The sequence below is a fragment of the Hirundo rustica genome, chromosome 3, assembly GCF_015227805.2.
Source record: "Hirundo rustica isolate bHirRus1 chromosome 3, bHirRus1.pri.v3, whole genome shotgun sequence".
In the NCBI taxonomy this organism is placed as follows: Eukaryota; Metazoa; Chordata; class Aves; order Passeriformes; family Hirundinidae; genus Hirundo; species Hirundo rustica.
This window is the reverse complement of record NC_053452.1, coordinates 29,592,485-29,609,566: the sequence shown is the minus strand read 5'-3', so window position 1 is coordinate 29,609,566 and position 17,082 is coordinate 29,592,485. Positions and strand designations below refer to the sequence as shown.

The window sequence follows — 17,082 nt, the reverse complement described above, 5'->3', positions numbered from 1 at the left end:
AAATTATCCTGCTACCATACAATCAAAAGCAATGACATTAGGAATCACCTGTGAGCTTACAAAGGATAAGAAATCTCACTTCTAAGGCAGAATAAAACTCTCCCAACAAGCTTCACTTTAGGACACTGCATTGTCCTAAAAACCCAAAACACCAACAGCGTGGTTTGGTTCAGTGGAGGTATGAGGAAGAGACAATACAAAGATACCAGTGACCACAGGCAACTCCTTGTTCCCAGCTTGAATGAAGAATGCACACAGGCTGGAGGGCATCATTCCCAATCTCCCTCTGGGAGCAAGGGAGGGAGGGAAGGAGGGATTTTACCTCCAGGAGGTGGTTTCCCTGGCAGAGGCCAATACTGCCTGTGCTGCACACTTAAGGCTGTTTGTGACACAGGCTTGTTCACTTCCGGCTGACCGCTCCAGGGAATCTCTGCAACTAAGTGAAGTCCCTTCCAAGAGCCCCAGAAAGAGACTTTGCTGAGTTGGTCTCACACCCTGGTTCCTGGCACAAAACCATAAAGCAATACATGAGCTCAACAATGACTACAGGTATCTCTGTGATGGGGAACTGAGCTCCACTTCTTTAGACTGGAGAAATGAAACCAGTATTCACTCACCTTCCCCCTGCCACACTGCCTACAGAGCAGCTGCTACAGACACAGGCAACCTACAGCACAGGGCTCTGCTGCTGGCTCTTCTCCAGTTCCATTGCTTGGCTTTAGCAAAAACATTTCAACAAATTTCCCTAGTGTTACTTTTCCAGGTCAACAACTGGTGCAGTTGCCATGGGACACTGCCTGATCTTGAATGAGGGAGGTGCCATCTTGCCAGTTATAAGAAACTTGGAATTAGAGGGAGTTGGAAAACAAGGTAGCTGATGAGACACTGAAAGGCAGTTTTGAGCCATGGAACATTAGGAAGAAGGAAGGAATGAGTCAAAGAGACCTTCAAATTAACATGTAACTCCTTCCCAAGATCTCTAATTCTGAGAGATATTCAGTATTACAGGGAGAATTTATGCTAGTACAACAGGCTGGTTCTCTCCTCAAGAAAAATTGCTGAGTTAAAGTTCAGTTCAACCTTCAGACATCCAGATGTGACATGTGAGTGCCCAGGCTATATCCGGAGCTAAGAGCTGGAGTCCTTCAACAGCTAAACTCTAAGCAAGAACCATTCTGGTTTGGAAAAGCTTTTCTGGAGTATTTTTTCAATGTTACTATGTTCCTTTTTAATTTTCACAGTAGGTCTACCCTCAAACTCTATTCCCCATTTCCTCGCAAATGGCTACAGCTCAAACCCAGGGCTCATAACCCTTGAACATGGTCCTGCTTGACAGAGCAGCTGTCTGGGTAAAGGAAAGCAGGGATGGGGCAGTGGGACACTGCACTCCCTGAGGACCTTGTTTTCTAAGCCCCACCTGTGTCAAGAACAGCAAAATTCCTGTTGCAGGAATGCCATCTTCTCCATGAGCCTAGAGTGTATTAATTATCAGTGGTTTCACAGATGTGAGGGAAGCAGAGACTCACTCCACATAGCCAAATCTGCAATGTTTTAACAGTACAGTTATTATTTCTGTTCAGTGCTTACCATCCTCATACACTGCCAGACATGGTGACTGGCAACTCTAAGGATGCAAGTGGTGGCAGTCATTAGCCAAAGAACACGGAAACTAAGATTCTATTCCTGGAAGCAATGGCTGAGCTGCATTTCCAGAAGCATGGGTTTAAACTGGGTTACCTAGATCTTGAAAAGAAGGCACAAGGCTTACACAGAACAGTGAGGATATGAGTGATGCATGGGTGTGAGGAGGCACATGCTTGGTCTTCTTACCATTTTAAATCCTCTCCCTCATCCACCTGCACTTTCATAAATACGAATGTCTGTTTTGACCATACTGTCTACAGCTTCTGGAAAGAATTTACACCTGTGGACAAATCTGACTAGAACTAAAGCAGAGATACCCTACCCTCATCCTGGGGATTCTCATCTCCAAGTGGAGTAAACCAGAGGACTCTAGCCAAACAAGCACAGTGGGGCTGGCTTCAGCCCTGAAAAAGGGTCATTGTTTTGACTGGTCAAAACATGGTTCAGGCCAACACAGCTGACACTGCACTCTCATCTGCCCCACACCAACTCTCTTTGCAGAGTTGCAGAGAGTCAAAGAGTGCAAACCTCTTTTTCAAATTCTTCCCCTGCTCTTCCCAGGGCTAAGCTGAGATGTTTTTGCAGGAGGAGACTAAAGATAAAAACACCAGGGGGTTTACAAAATAAAAACTAATCATACAAAAAAAAAAAAAAAAAAAAAAAAAAAAAAAAAAAAACCCACACACAACAACAAGAAACCCATCAAGTTCCAATGCTTCACTATTAATCCAGTAAAGTATGTATACACCACCAGTGAACCTATGGTGCTTGAACATCCAGAGTCCACAGGCATCAGAACTAGATATTCCATGTTCCTCAGTCCCAGGGAAGTGAATACAGCTGATGCCTATTGAAACTCCTCTCCACCCCGGGTGTGTTCTCAGAAACTCTGGGTAAATATCGGTACAAGAGTAAAACCAAGACCATGCTTTTAAATACCACCCAAAATAGAAATAAGTATTTGCAAACAGACTAGAACAGACTCAGTTCTACCAATGGTATAGGCAACCATGTAGAGGCACACACTCCTCTTATCAGGCATCACATTTCTGTGACAAAAGACACAAAAGGAATGCTATCAATTAAAGAATTAGTCTTTAAAAGGTCTCCTAGGCAAAAACACCCAGACTCTGTTCCTTACCACCCAAAATGCTCCAAATCTGAGAGAACGCCATTAAGTTTTATTTATCCTCAAAGCCACTATAAGAACACGAATCTCTCTGATTAAACATAGCTGCAGTCATGTTTGGAGCCGTGGTTTGAATATTATAAATTTCACTTGTTAAAAATACAGGTAAAATAAAGTCACTACAGCCCTCAGTCAGCAGGTGATGGGGTCTGGTAACAAAAGTGTTACCACAGAAAGAGAGTCTTTAATCCTTCCACTTCCTTCTTGACTTCCCAGACCACTGTCTTCCAAAGTAAGACCGTTTCAGCAGCATGGGAGCTGAGGGAATGGTGCAGGTCCATGCTGTGATACATACCACTCTTTCTGGTAGCAGGAATTTTTACAAAATTCTCAAGCTATTCTTATACTGTTAGCTTAAAAGGCTAGGTAAGGTTTATAGCTCTTACTACAAATGACAGAAACCATCCACTCTTCCAACTCCACTTCTACTGCACATAAAACTCACAAGTCTGCCGCATCCCAGTAAGCGTCCCACAAATTTCTACATTCCTCCCACACTCAGCCACTGCTCCCTACAGATACCCAGCACAGCCTGGCCTCAGGTGGCCGTCACCTACACCTGATGGAAGCACACTATGAGTTTCTCAACAGCTCTGTTACTCATAGCTGAGCTGCTGCAATAAAGAGAGCTATGGCTAATTCCTACCCAAGTTTCAAGGATTCTCATGGAGGCTGGTGTTCACCTGTAAGCTTTCTCATCCTATGAGGGGAGACAACACCCCTCAGATAAGAATTAACAAAGAAAAAGGCGGAGATGTGTTGGAAAGCATGTATCAGAGAGAAGCTGCAACACAGTTGTGATGCACAGAGATCCCTTTGCAAAGGAGGTCAGGTCCCCCGACTGCTCTCAGCTTGGAGCCCTGGCACTCGCCTGGCTCACACCCGGCAGGAGCAGTGTTACTCACAAGTGTTGACAGCACAGAGTTTAGCAATCCAGAAAAATAAAAAGGACCCCAAAGGACTAAAGGCCTTCTTTACAGGGCCCCATCCACACTGCACTAAGATACAGTGACTTAGATCCATGTGTAATTTACAGCCCATTTGCTGCTAAATCTCAGCTCCAAATAGTCAGCTTAAAAGAAACACTATTTATCAGAGGCTGAAAGCCCTCTCAGACATTAAGAGGAAGACAGTGCAAGGGACATCTAGAACTGGAGAGGCACCTATAATAGCTGATCTTGTCTGTAATGCATTTACTGTGGGAGCTGACTGCTCACACCAGTGCCAACCATCCCTGCCTTGGCCACAGGGATTTAAATACACCCCTCCCGACTCATACCTCACCCTCGCCGGCCAAGCTCAGTTACTATATTGCTGCGATGGGAAAAAGTTTCTTTGCTCAGGCCAGCTTCTCAGGCAGCTTACAGCAACTCCTCAGCATTCCATGAGTCTCCTCAACCAGGGAAGCACGGCTGACAGCAGCTGGCATAAACAACACATCTGGTAACAGTTTTTCCATTCCCTACTCAAAAGACTCAGAGGGCAACTGCCTTTGCCCTGAGATACTTCCTTAGCTGAGGAGAAGCTGCTTGCGTTGGGAGACCTCACTCGACACTCACCTCCGCTCAGCCATAAGGAACTACATTAGCCACATTTGCAAATACAAGGAACAATGCCTTACAGTCAGGCTGGAAAATGCATTTGGAGCACATGAGACATTTCAGGCTTCTCCTCCCCTCAAAGTCTCACATTAACCCTTCTGAGTGCAAGCAGATGAGAGCTGTTTCACCTCTATGCATTGACACCAAACTTCCCGTGTTTTATCAGAGAGCAAACCAGCAGGATAACCCTTTCAGACCAGGTCTTTGATCCATCTGGTCAGGCACCTTCAAAGTAAGAGTTAGGAACATGTCATAAAACTTGCAATGTCTCTCACTGCACCAGATCTTTTCCTGGTAAATATTTTGTGATTCCAAGTGGTTCCTAGTTGGGAAAATATGACAAATGGGTTGTCAGATCATCCCACACATGGAGGGATGGCCTAAAAAAAAGTGCACGAAGACAGAATTTGAATATTCACTCTCTTCTCCAATATACAACACAGAAGGCACAAAATTAAATTAGTATGAGGCAGGTCCTAAACAAATAACAGGTGATCATTTGGCAGCATGTAGTTAAGATGTGAAATATCTTGCCACAGGATGGTCTAGATGTAAATACCCTACACAGATTTGGTGGTGTAGAATGAACAGGTTTAGGTAAAAGAAACTTACTGGGTTACTAAAACAGGAGGACAGGATACTGGGGGAAACTGTAGGTGTAACATGGGATGGATGCTCCTAAACCCCACGCGTGCAAGCGGGATGCAGAGCACCACGCATTTACTTGCAATGTCCCATCATAAGGGGGATGCACAGAACTAAGTGTGACAGTGTTCCTTCAGGTCCAACCCACCCCTCCACAGAGTGCTGCTGAGACAGTGTCCAAGCACCAAATACTAAATTAGCATCCCCACGTATCAGTTCAGGAGCAAGATGGGAAAAGCTGCATTGCACTGCAGCCCTCTGCAAAATACCATTGAGGGGTTCCCAGAAGTGAATGGTTCTGTGCAAGCCACAACAAAAAGGGGTCTCTGAGGACAAAAATCTATACATGGAAGCTGCTGATTTTTCAAGCCTCTAAATTATTTCAGTTTATACGCTTCACAACAAATACTTCTGTTCTTCCCTCTTAAATAGCCTTTGGCCATAGAACTTTATTCCCTTGGAATAACCAACTCATAGGAATAAAGAAAAAATTATATTAAAAAAAGAGAATCATACACAAGAATAGCCTGGCTGCAGACAACTGTCTGGAACAACCACTTGGCTTTGTGTGGAATAACTGGGTGACAGGATATGGAAGGATTATTTTATATTTTTCCAGCTTACATCCAGACACACTCTCAGCAAACTGGAGAACCTAGCTGCCTGTCTGGCACCTTTCCTTAAGATGGGAAATTCCCCATTCAACCAAAGGAAATTTTATTCTCATCTTATGCCCATATAGAGCTTGGCAGACTGTGTCATGCCAAGAAGTAAGGGCATCAGTTAAATAAAAACCATCATGCATCATGGAAACAATGTGACCCTGCTAGGAGGGAGTAAGATGAGACAGATTGCTGAATAAAATAGGCACGAAGGGATAGGATCTTTGTGCTATCAGCAACTCAAATTGTGTGATCTCCTAGAAATCCTGGCTCAAAACCAGGTTTGTATCCCAGACAAATCAATTAATCAGCTACCAAGCAATGGTTTGGTCCCTAGATAAATCAGAAACCAAGGCGCACCAATTCTCATTGTGGACATTTATGAATACTCCAAATATCTCATTTGGACATCTCGCAAATACCAGTCATCTCCCATCCTTTCATAAATCTAAATTTAGATAAGGACCGTCTACCTTGAAGTCAGACAACAAACCTCAGGTGAACCTATCCATGAAATGGGAAACATGACTAATAAAAGCCTCCTCTGGAGACCTAAACTCAGGCATTGGTTTCCTTTTCCTCCTCAGAAAGTGTTTCAAGCCGTAAACTCATAGTTTTTCTCATATGGCCTGATGCTGGAGCTGGGATGGGGACGTGAATGCAGGCAAAGCCACAGAGACCTTTTCTCAGGTGTGTTTGCTCGGTACAAAGAGCAACCAACCCAATCATGCTGTGTGAGGAAGGCAACCTACAGCCTACCATGCCTTAGGGATACCTCCCCAGGTTTCACGGCATCTCCTCGCTCACAACACCCATCTCAAGGGTGCATGCCAGCCAAGCACAGACACTGATCTGCTCCCAGCCCCACAGCTCAGGCCTTGGCAAACTGAAGTTCTCCGCAGCAAGCTGTACATGGATGATGAGCTGCCTGGAAAAAAGTGCCTGGGGAGGAGAGGGCTGGAGACAAAGAAACAAGGGGCTGGTCCACGCCAGCTGCTTTGTAAAGCATTCACAGAATCTTTGTGCTTTTAGCCCCTGCCACCCTTAGGGGACATTCTGCTGCACTAACACAGAATAACTAGAAAGAACCAGGATTTGGATTACTGCACAGCAGCCATGCAGCAGCTTCGGTGCAAACCTACCAAGTAAGATACTTTTTTATATACAAGTCTAACAGGAAGTTTCCATAAGCATCCATGGTATTTCACTCTCCATGAAGCCATTACGGATGGACCACAGAACTATCATGTGAGCTCTTCACAAGGGTTCTCCATTGTGGCAGAATTCCCATCCTGCTAGAGCTTCTCAACGGGACAACAGCAAAAGTTCACCTGGCTGAGCATTTGGTGTGCTGCAGTGATTACAAAGGAGATTAAAAAAAAAAAAAGAAACCAAAAGAAAAACCACCCAACTTGCCATGTAAGATCTGCTCCCTCTGCCTCAGCCTGCCCCTGAGATGCCCCAGCCTAAAAATGCCTGTCCTACAAGAACAGAACAATTCAGCGTGACACATGGATGCCAGGTCTGCGTCCAAACAAACTAGCCCATGGCAGAGAGGAGGTTATAATGAGCACAAAAAGCAAGAACACAGCAAGGGAGGGAAGAAATGCCTAGACACACCCTGAACCAACCACCTCCAAGGAGTGACCATGCCGATCCAGAAGAAACCTTCTTTGCACTGTGCTTCACCTGCCTGCTGCATCCCCACAGCTTGGGCAGCCCTGTGCCCAGACTGGCACGGAGACCCCTCTGCACAGATCACTCTGGGCCATATGTCCTTTACATCGACTCTCAGGCCTGGGTCACAGCAGAGCTCGCTGCACAGGGAACGCTTTCAGTGCGGATAAAGGTCACAGCTAATTGGCTTTTCTCTAAGTCCTTGCCTGGGTGTTCACGCTGAGTACTTGTGGGTGGTGCTGGTGCCTATTCACAAACAGCTCAGCTGGCTGACTGCTGGTCACCGGCGGCAGGAGGACAAGCAGGCGCTGCCCACGGCCACGTACAGCAGCTCCTGCGGCAGAACACGGCCCAGCACGCACATACCTGTGATGCTGGTTGCTAGGAAGCGCTGGATCACCCGGCAACCCGAATCCCACTCAACAGGAGAACCGGGGCTACAGATAAAGGCACGGGGGTGGGAGGGGTTGGCGCTGCCTACAATGTGTGTGGGAGTGTTATTTGCCACTGAAAAGGGAATACAGCCCTTGGTTCCAACTCTGAAGAATCCCAACAACACTGCTGTGACCCCAGGCATGCTCCAGGAACAGCCAGGGAAGCTGGCCAGGCTGACACATTAGAGCAGAGTGGTGCCCTGCCCACCCACCACTCCACAGAACTCTCCTAAGCAGACGCTAGCCTTGATTTTTACTATTAAAAAAATCGTGAACCCACTTTTTTGTGAAAGCCATATAATTAAAATAAAGAATTACTCGGTTCTGCTTCCTATTTTCACCTGAAATATGAGCTCTTTTCGTGCTCAAGAAAACATTTAGCATCCCAAACAGTGCAACAAATTTGGAACGCGTAGAACAATGCACGACGGCAGGAAGTGAAGAACTGTACTATCCAGCAAAGAAAAATAATCAGTTTTCACGGAAAACCCAAAGTTAAATACATAGCACTGACTTTGCAGAATTTAGTTTCTCATTCAGATAAAAATCAAGAACTGGGAAATACAAGGAAAAGTAAAGAGATTTCTTTGTGCCTTTGGGAAGTGGACTTCTTTCCTATCAGTCCTAAAGACCAGCTGAGAGAATGTCTCAACAAACTACCCCAAAATCAATGAATGCCCCAACATGCTGTATTTGCAGTATCTACAACTTGTCTGAAGCACCACTCTTTGGAATTAAGTCACTACACGAGATTATCGGTGCTGAATGTCTGCACAGAAAAGAAGACAACCTTTAAAGATTCAGACCTTTGAAGCCAAGTAGAAAGAATCACAACCCTATTATTTTACAATGCCTCAGGCAGAAGTCTCCAAAACCTAAGGCTTAAAGTGGCTGGGATTGCCTGTTATAGTCTTTGCCTTAGCTAAATATCAACCACAGCATTTCTAGCCCACTAACATACATATTTTCAGTCCAAATTACCACAAGCCTAACTTCAGGCATATTCATAGATACTCCAAAAATCAAATTTGTACTTACACACTTAGATTCACGCGTTTGTGTCTTTCCTGTGATTACAACAAACCAGAAGTACCTAACGTAACCAGCTGATATAAGAGGAAGAAAAGCAAAGTTTCAACGTAAACCAGAGTCCTCCAGCTCTAGAGGAATGAACCTGTTTGGTGGCATCTGCTGAAAAACCCAGGAAGAAGAGAAAAATCTGCATAGACCACAACAGGCAAAGCTAAATTTCCCCTGTGTCAAGCTGAAGACCTGTGACATATGACAAGCAATCGCCCAAAGAGAGGCAGAAATCAGTCTGTCATCATTCAAAACAAGCCTGACCACTTATGTAGATCTTTGAAAGCATACCCACTCTGCATCAATAACAATGCTACTCCACTCTTTTTTGGTCTAAGGAGAAAAAAAAAAAAAAAAACCTAACGCTCCCAGCTCTACAGAGTAACAAGCTGCTACAGGGACACTGACTGCAGGAGTCACTGCCTGTAAGCTTGAGGTTCACTTTGCATGGCCAGCTGAATCCCCTTCATACAGGGAGGATGAAGATGATTCCCAGTTGCCTGTCAGGGCTGGGCAGCCAGACTAGGGTCTCATAGCTGATTCCACATACAGATGCCAGTAGAAGATAACTGAGATCACTTTCTGGTCCCCAGTGCTGTGCACGCACACATATAAACTGCAAGGTTACATGAAGAGAACTGGCACAGCGGCTTTGATAGCATCCAGCACAAAATTCCCTTTAAGCAAGTATAAGGCTAAAGTTACGTAGAAGAGAAAGGCAGTTCTCTGTCACCAGAACACTCACATATGACTTTCTAACACTGATCAACATTAAGGAAGTGACAAACATGTCTGTATTATCTCTTCCCAAGACCAAAGTGAATATGCCAAGTACATAAGTAATTTAACAACTTTTTGTGGATTAGAACATCAGTTGTATCACCTCCAAAGTTGTTTGTGTCAACAGCAAAGTTGGAATGAAATCGCAGCCTTTAAAGTGCTCTGTTTTCTTTAGCTGCATGTTTCAGCCAGTTAATTTTTTAACACACCACAATCCAACTGTTTCATTCTGATAACACCTAGGGCCACTAATTAAGGGCTTAGTTTGACTGGCAATGCACAGACTTGTTCCAGCCAGATGCTCCCTGCCCGAAGGAGCTTGCTTGCAAGCAAAGCTCAGAAAACAAGACACCCACATTTTAGCCACTACATAAACAGCAAGGCCCCAAGAGTTAAAGAGAAAGTTGGAAGAAACAATTGTATGAGAAACCCCTACCCCAAATTGTGGGGATGAATTAGACACCTTATTTGCAGAAAGCTCACAGAGTTGGTTAGAGAGCACTTCTAAGGGCTCAATGCCAGAACTCCATCACAAATCCACATGCAAGCCTAAGATATGCATTTTAAAAGCTCCTTGATCAGCCTGACTTAATAGTTCAGGAAGTGCTTCTCAGGGCTACAAATCTAAAACTACAAAAGAAAATAATAAAAAACTATACTAGACTGTAACAGTGAACAACTAATACCAAAAATAAATAAATAAAACCAGTTACAGGCCCCTCTCACTTTCCTGGTTTGAAGCATTTCACTACGATGTGAGACACTCCCCTGATCTCACTTCTTTCTCCTGTCTCAGCTGCTCTGGAACAGACCCAGTTACCAGCCGTTATCAAAGATGATCCCTAACCCATAAAGTCTGATCCACTTCTGGCTCAAAAGCAGCCAAAGAGGCTCCTGAATTTGGCCTAATCTCTAGCAAATAACACCAGACCATTGAAGCAAGAGGTAGACCAAAGCCTGAGGCACCAGGCAATGCCCTTTCCTTTGTTGGATGTAGCCACAAGAACGTGAAGGTTGAAGAGCTGAAGCTCTTAAGCTAAGCTCTTAGCTAGGTTGTGCTATGAACTACAAGAGCTCAGGAGAAGACGTGCTGTCCCTGCTACAGGGGCACAAGTATCCAATGGAAAGACACCTAGGAAACCTTGACATCCACCAGTCCACAGCCTCTGATAAGATGCTTCTACAAATGCTGAGAAAGCTGGCAAATACCATAGCTGGCCATTCACAATCATCTTTGAAAGGTCGTGGCAATCAGGAGAGGTGCCTAAGAACTGGAAAAAGGCAAATGTTATCCCAGTCTCCAAAAAAAGGCAAGAATTAGGAGTCAGGGAACTACCAGCCAGTCTGCCTCATCTCAGTCTCTAGAAACGTGATGGAATGCCTCATTCTGGAGGCTATGTCTATCTGCATGGATAGACAAGGAACAGTCAGCATGAATTTACCAATGATATGCCTGACAAACACAATTGCCTTCTACAATGAAACAACTACCTGGTATTGTCTACACTGACTTCAGCAAGACTTTCAACACTGTCTCAACAACGTCCTCATAGGCAAACTCAGGAAGTGTGGACTGGATGAGTGGACAGTGAGGTGGATTGAGAACTGGCTGATGGCCATAAGCAGTGGCACACGGTCTGGCTGAACCTTGGTATCCCCCAAGGTTCAATACTGCGGCCAATATTAACTCACTCGTCGATGACATGAATGAAGAGGCAGATGCCTTCTCAGCAAGTTCACTGATGACACAAATCTGGGAGGAGTGGCTGATACCCTAGAGGGTTGTGGAGCTCTTCAGAAGGACAGGCTGGAGAGATGGGCACAGAGGAACCCTCTGAAATTCAACAAAAGTAAGAGCAGGGCCTTGCACCTGCGGAAGAATAACCCCACGGACCAGCACAGGCTCTGTGCTGGAAGGGAGCTCTGTGGGGAACCACCTGGGGGTCCCGGTGGACAACAAGCTGTCTGAGAGCCAGCAGTGTGCCCTGTGGCCAAGAAGGGCAGTGCCGTCCTGGAAGAGCACTGCCAGCAGGCTGAGGGAGGTGATCCCGCCCCTCTGCTCAGCCTTGGTGAGGCCACATCTGGAGTGCTGTGTCCTGCTCAGGGCTCCTCAGTACAAGAGAGACATGGAGCTCCTGAGTGGGTCCAGTGGAGGGTAACGAAGATGATTGAGGGACTGGAACATCTCTCTAACCAGGAAAGGCTGAGGGAGCTGGGACTGGTCAGCCTCCAGGAGAGACAACTGAGAGGGAATATCATCGATGTATATAAATACCTAAAGAGGGGGTGTCAAGAAGATGGAGCAAGGCTCTACTCAGTGGTGTCGAGCAGTAGGACAAGGGGCAACCGTCAGGAACAGATGCACAGGGAGTTCCACCTGAACACAAGGAAGAACTTCTTTACTGTATGGGTGACCAAGCCCAGAGAGGGTGTGGAGTCTCCTTCACTGGAGATATTTAAGAACTACCTGGACACAATCCTGTGCCATGTACTCTAGCATGACCCTGCTTGAGCAGGGAACCTGGAACAGATGATCCACTGTGATCCCTTCCAACCTTACCCATTCTGGGATTCTTTGAAGCAAGGCCAGCTGTCTTCCAAGGCAAGGTACTCAAATTTGAGCCCTAACCAGCACACTTGACAGCCCAGCCACCCTTATCAGAAACTGCTGGCTGAGCAGACTAACCCAACATCAGGTCAGTCGGTCCCTCCCTTCCCACCATGGTGACTTCTGGTGAAAGGGGAATAAAGGGACACTTTCTGAGAGACACCAGCACATCTCTTGAGTCAAAGCCCTCTGAGCAGCCCTAGTTGTCAACTGCCTGAAGACCAGCTTTAGAATGGAAAAAGAGATGTCCATTACATCAACACCCAAAGCTTGCATATTTTGTGGTTTCACCCTCAGAAAGCCATGGCATCCTCTCAGCATCTCCTGGTGGGGAAAGACTAGGAGGACCTATCGCAGTCACACTAAACCAATTTGGGACACATCATAAAAAAAAAAAAACCCCTTTGCACTGGGGAGAAATTTCATCCTGAAAAGATACCCAAAGCTTGGATGCCAATCCAAGATCCAAGGTTGGTCAAATCTTCCACACTTGTAAAAATGAGTTGACAACTTGCCCAAGGACAGTATCCTGGGACTTTACCTAATTTCAATATAGTTGTAAGATAGAAGCACAACAGCAGCTTGCTTTTCCTTGAATTTGGAGCTTCCCAAAAAGGTCATAAAGTGCTAAAGTGAGTGGGCAATGAAGGAGAAGAACAGCTAAGCACACTAAAGCTCTCTCTGAGTACTTGGTTTGGGTGGTGAATGTAGATCAGTCCTTACTCTATCCAAACATGATGCTCACTCTCCACTTACAGGGCTACAGACCTGATTCTGTGCTCTCACCTAACTTTTCACTAGGTTTCAATGACAGCACACTGGATCTTTTAAATAATGCATATACCATACAAACCAGGATACATACAGACCAGCACAGACACAGACCAAGGGCAAGAAGGCCAAAGCCTGGTCGGTGCCTGGCAGCCCCACACCATGAGGGCAGTAGAGAAAATGGTACAGGACACTTCGCCTTGACACAGGGTCCATGCCAGCACAGCCACTAGAAGTTTTCTCACTGCTCACCCCCTGTGACACCTACCCAGGGTCCATACCCGCAAGGAGCTTTGGTCCAACACGCAAGACAGAGCACTGCACACTCCATTAAGCAATTAGTATGCTGCTGCAAGGCTCAACCAAGACCAGGCAGCTGCGCATGGTCCCCAAAGGCCTACAAAACAGATTTAAACCAAGAGTTTGCAAGTCTGGCTTTCTGCCCATACACATGTGTACCAGTCATTGTAGCACTCCCCACCGCAGGCTGCAAAGACAGCTCTGATGGGCTATGCGTGAGCCTTGCAAGCAAGGCACAGTGCAAGCTTAACTTTCTCCTCTGAGCCTGCAAAAATGCAGACCACCTGTCTGCAGCACAAAACCTTGGCACTAACATGAACAAAATGGCTGCAGATGCCCACTCATGCACATTTTCCTGCATGCCTCCAAGCATCCCTGAAGGCTATATATACACCTCTCAGAGCTCCTTCCAAACATTCTCACAGTTTCACAACCTGAGGCTCCAAGAGACAAACAACAAAGCTAAAGCAAGATATTGCAGCCATAAGGCCCAGAAACACAGCGTTAAAAAACCCACACTGCCTCTGCAGATACTCTGTACTGAATCAATTCACTACAACCTAAAGCACTGCCTTTATTTTACTTCCAAAAATAAAATCTAACCCTGCCTCCCCTGAGAGCCACAGAATGTGCAATCCCCGGAGGAAGCAGTACAACAAACTTTGTTAGAAACAGCGCTGATGTTTCATCAAAGTTGCCATCAGCCTGTCCAGAGTGACTGCGCAGAAGTGCAGCCACACGGCAATGAGCCTCTGTGTAACACATACAAAAGACTCCACTAGAGTCTGGTTTACGGATCCCCAGCCCCCAACCCAGGCAACGAGGGCTGCTACTTTTCCCAGATCCCTTCTTTTATTTGGGGCCAGGTGCTACACTTCCCGCAGTACTGGTGCCAATCCAGAGTAACTCTGCTGATTTCAGGGGGTATCCCTTGGTTCACAATTTGCCCCCTTTGGCAACAATTTTGCCAAATCGGGATCTTGTATTTTTTTCTCATTTTGTCATGGCTCCATTTTTATCTCGTGGTATATGGCTCAAAAATTCCTCTTTATATTTGGCAGGAAGGGTTTAGACAGTTCTTATCCTGAATACGTGGTCCTCAGTTTTATTTTGAACATTAAAAACGATGTAAAAAGAATCTGTAAAGCCATGGGTCAATGCAATGATCCAGCCTGCAAACTTCAGCTCAGATTCTGGCCCCCAGGACCAAAAGAGAAAAATGCAAATAACAACCTGAAAGGCATTTTAGGAAAATCATGTTTGTACAGTACCTAGCACAGTGGGGTTCTAGCCTGGAAAGGCTTGGGGGGTATGGATTGCACACGTGCCAAGGTATCTAGGCAAATGCCTACACAGTTAAACGTGAATCCCATCAAAAGGAAAACATTCTTAAGAACAGACAGATACATCTGTCTTCATACACCTTTCTGTATTATCTGAATTGCTCAGGGTAATTCTGAGTGCAAAGGAACGGGGCTTTAAGTAACAGGAATACAGCCTAGGCCAGTTCCTCCTGAGCACACTGGCTTGAGAGGAAACTGACCCAGCATAATAAACACTGTAAGTTTCCAGCTACTCAAGGCCCTCTTAGTAGTTACCTGAAGGGGACAAAAACAACCGATACCAAACCGGCTCTTCTTACCTTTAGCTGGAAAGGTTGAATTTCGTTCAAACTCTGGTTCCTGAGCTTTTTGGTGAGGATCTTCAGCATGGTACAAATCCGAGGAGCCAAGAAAGGGTTAAGCATACACACACGCACGCATCTGCATCTGCCGCGCCGCTGCCGCTACGCTCGGCGGAGCTGCGCGGAGCTCGCATCCAGCACCCCAGGTACACGGCGGCGGGGCACGGCTCCGCACAGCCGCTCCCAGCTGTGCCCCCTGCCCTCCGCCAGCGCAGCCTGTCCTACAGCCCTCCGCGCTGGCAGGCAAAGGGAATCCCTCTCCAAAGCCTACAGGGGAAAAAAAAAAGAAAAAAAAAAAAAAAAAAAAACCAAAAAAACCTGAACACCAAACTTCCTCTGCCTTCCACCCCCTCCCCAGTTACGCTTCAGAAGGGAGGGAGGTACCAGCTGGCAGCGTGCTGCAGGGGACAAGAGACACTCGGCGCAGAGCGCTCACTGCGGGACAGCGGAGCTCCCTGGGCGAGGCGCCGGGCTCCGCTCATGGCAGCGCTCCCACCCGCTCAGCCCCGGGCGGGCATCGGGCATCGCGCCCCGCTGCTGCTGCCGCCGCCGCCCCAGGCTCCCTCCGGCACCGCCGCCACGGAAAACTTGTGCCGAGAGCGCGGCAGCCGCGGCGCACATTGGCCCGACGGGGCGGGACGGGGCGGGACGGGGCGGGGACTCGGCTTAAAGGGTCACCGGCCCTTCCCGGCCGCCGGCGTTCCGAGAGTCCCCGAGCTGGGCGGGATCTGCTGGAGCTGCTCGCAGCCCTCTCAGTCCGGGGATCCCAAAACGGGATGCCGTGACCTGTCTGTGCTTTCCTCCGACTGAGAGCACAGATCCATAGGGAGGGCTCGAAGTCCATAGGGAGGCACCCAGGGAGCTTGGATGGAGCCTGCAGCAGCAGGGAAGCTCGTCACAGCCTTTCCCCGCAGAAACGCAGGCGCGGGGCCGGGCCAGCACCAGCTCCTGCTGCACCAGCTATCCTCGGGCACAAGGAAGGTGCCCCATTTCCACGGCCGGTCCTCCAGCACCTCCCTGGCAAAACAGTCAGGAAAGTTATCAGGGACTGACTGATAGGCTCCCGGCCACTTTGAACCCACAGGAAGCCGCCGACACGTTTACCAGCAGTATCAACAAAGGGCTTTCACCCATTGCCAACGCCGTGCCAGCGATGAACTAACTCCCCGTGTCTAGGCGAAAGGTCCCTTTTGCCCATTACCAGTCCCTTGGGGCCAGCAGAGCCTTTCGTCCCAGCCTTCCTCCCGGGACAAGCTAGGGAGCGTTGCAGAGGTCTCTCTGCTTGTGTACAAACCCCATTGGAGCGCCGGCTGGTTAACTAGTTCCCAGTTCTCAACCAGCAAGCCTGTAACAAGATAAGGAAAGAGCACTCCTAAAGTGCTGACTGTGGAAAAGAGAGAGCACATTTTTGCTGCAGGGGAAAGGGCCTCGGTTCAGCTCCACTTAGCAAAGTATTTTTTCCTGAAGGAGTACAACAAGCACAGAGTCTGAGCCAGAAAACAATTTTTTTGCTTTTCAGATAGCGCCTTCTTAGAAGATGTCTGCAGTAGGAAACTGTCTCAGCTGTCAAAGCATACCTGTTCGGTGAGCTCTGCATTCACACCGTGGACTTGTTTTCACCTATTTTTCCCCCGGTTCACAACAAATTGAAATTACAATCCAACGTTATGACTCTAAGCCACCACCTATCGCTACAGGTACTTCTGCTTTTCTCATTGCATGAATTAAAAAAAAAAAATGGGGAATAGTGCACATGAGCAGATTACCAGTCTGGCATCCTGCATCCAACAGGAGGGAGTAAAATGTCAACTGAAACCAGAAATCCTCCATAGAGATACACAATAATATATTCAATGCTTGATAAGAATGATTCCTGGGACCTAACCAATAACCAATGTGCATCCCAAAGTCCAACAACTGAGACTCTCTTATAATTTTTTCCTTTTTTTTTTTTTTTTTTTTTTTTTTAAAAAAAGTGAAATTCCCCAAGACATTATTAATTCCTTA

General features: G+C 46.8%; 1 protein-coding gene across 4 annotated transcripts in view; it reads right to left on the bottom strand.

The window, feature by feature from the left end:
* Positions 1-15,613, bottom strand: part of LOC120751090 (uncharacterized) — a 60,132-nt gene extending 44,519 nt beyond the window's left edge. For all 4 annotated transcript variants that reach the window (XM_040060438.1, XM_040060439.1, XM_040060441.1 and 1 more), the window contains exons 1-2: positions 15,460-15,613; positions 15,034-15,342 (exon numbers count right to left, since the gene is read on the bottom strand). In XM_040060438.1, coding sequence (XP_039916372.1) covers positions 15,034-15,138 — 105 coding nt within the window. In that variant the 5' untranslated portion in view covers positions 15,139-15,342; positions 15,460-15,613. The remainder of the gene's footprint in view (positions 1-15,033; positions 15,343-15,459) is intronic.
* Between the last annotated feature and the right edge of the window lie 1,469 nt (positions 15,614-17,082).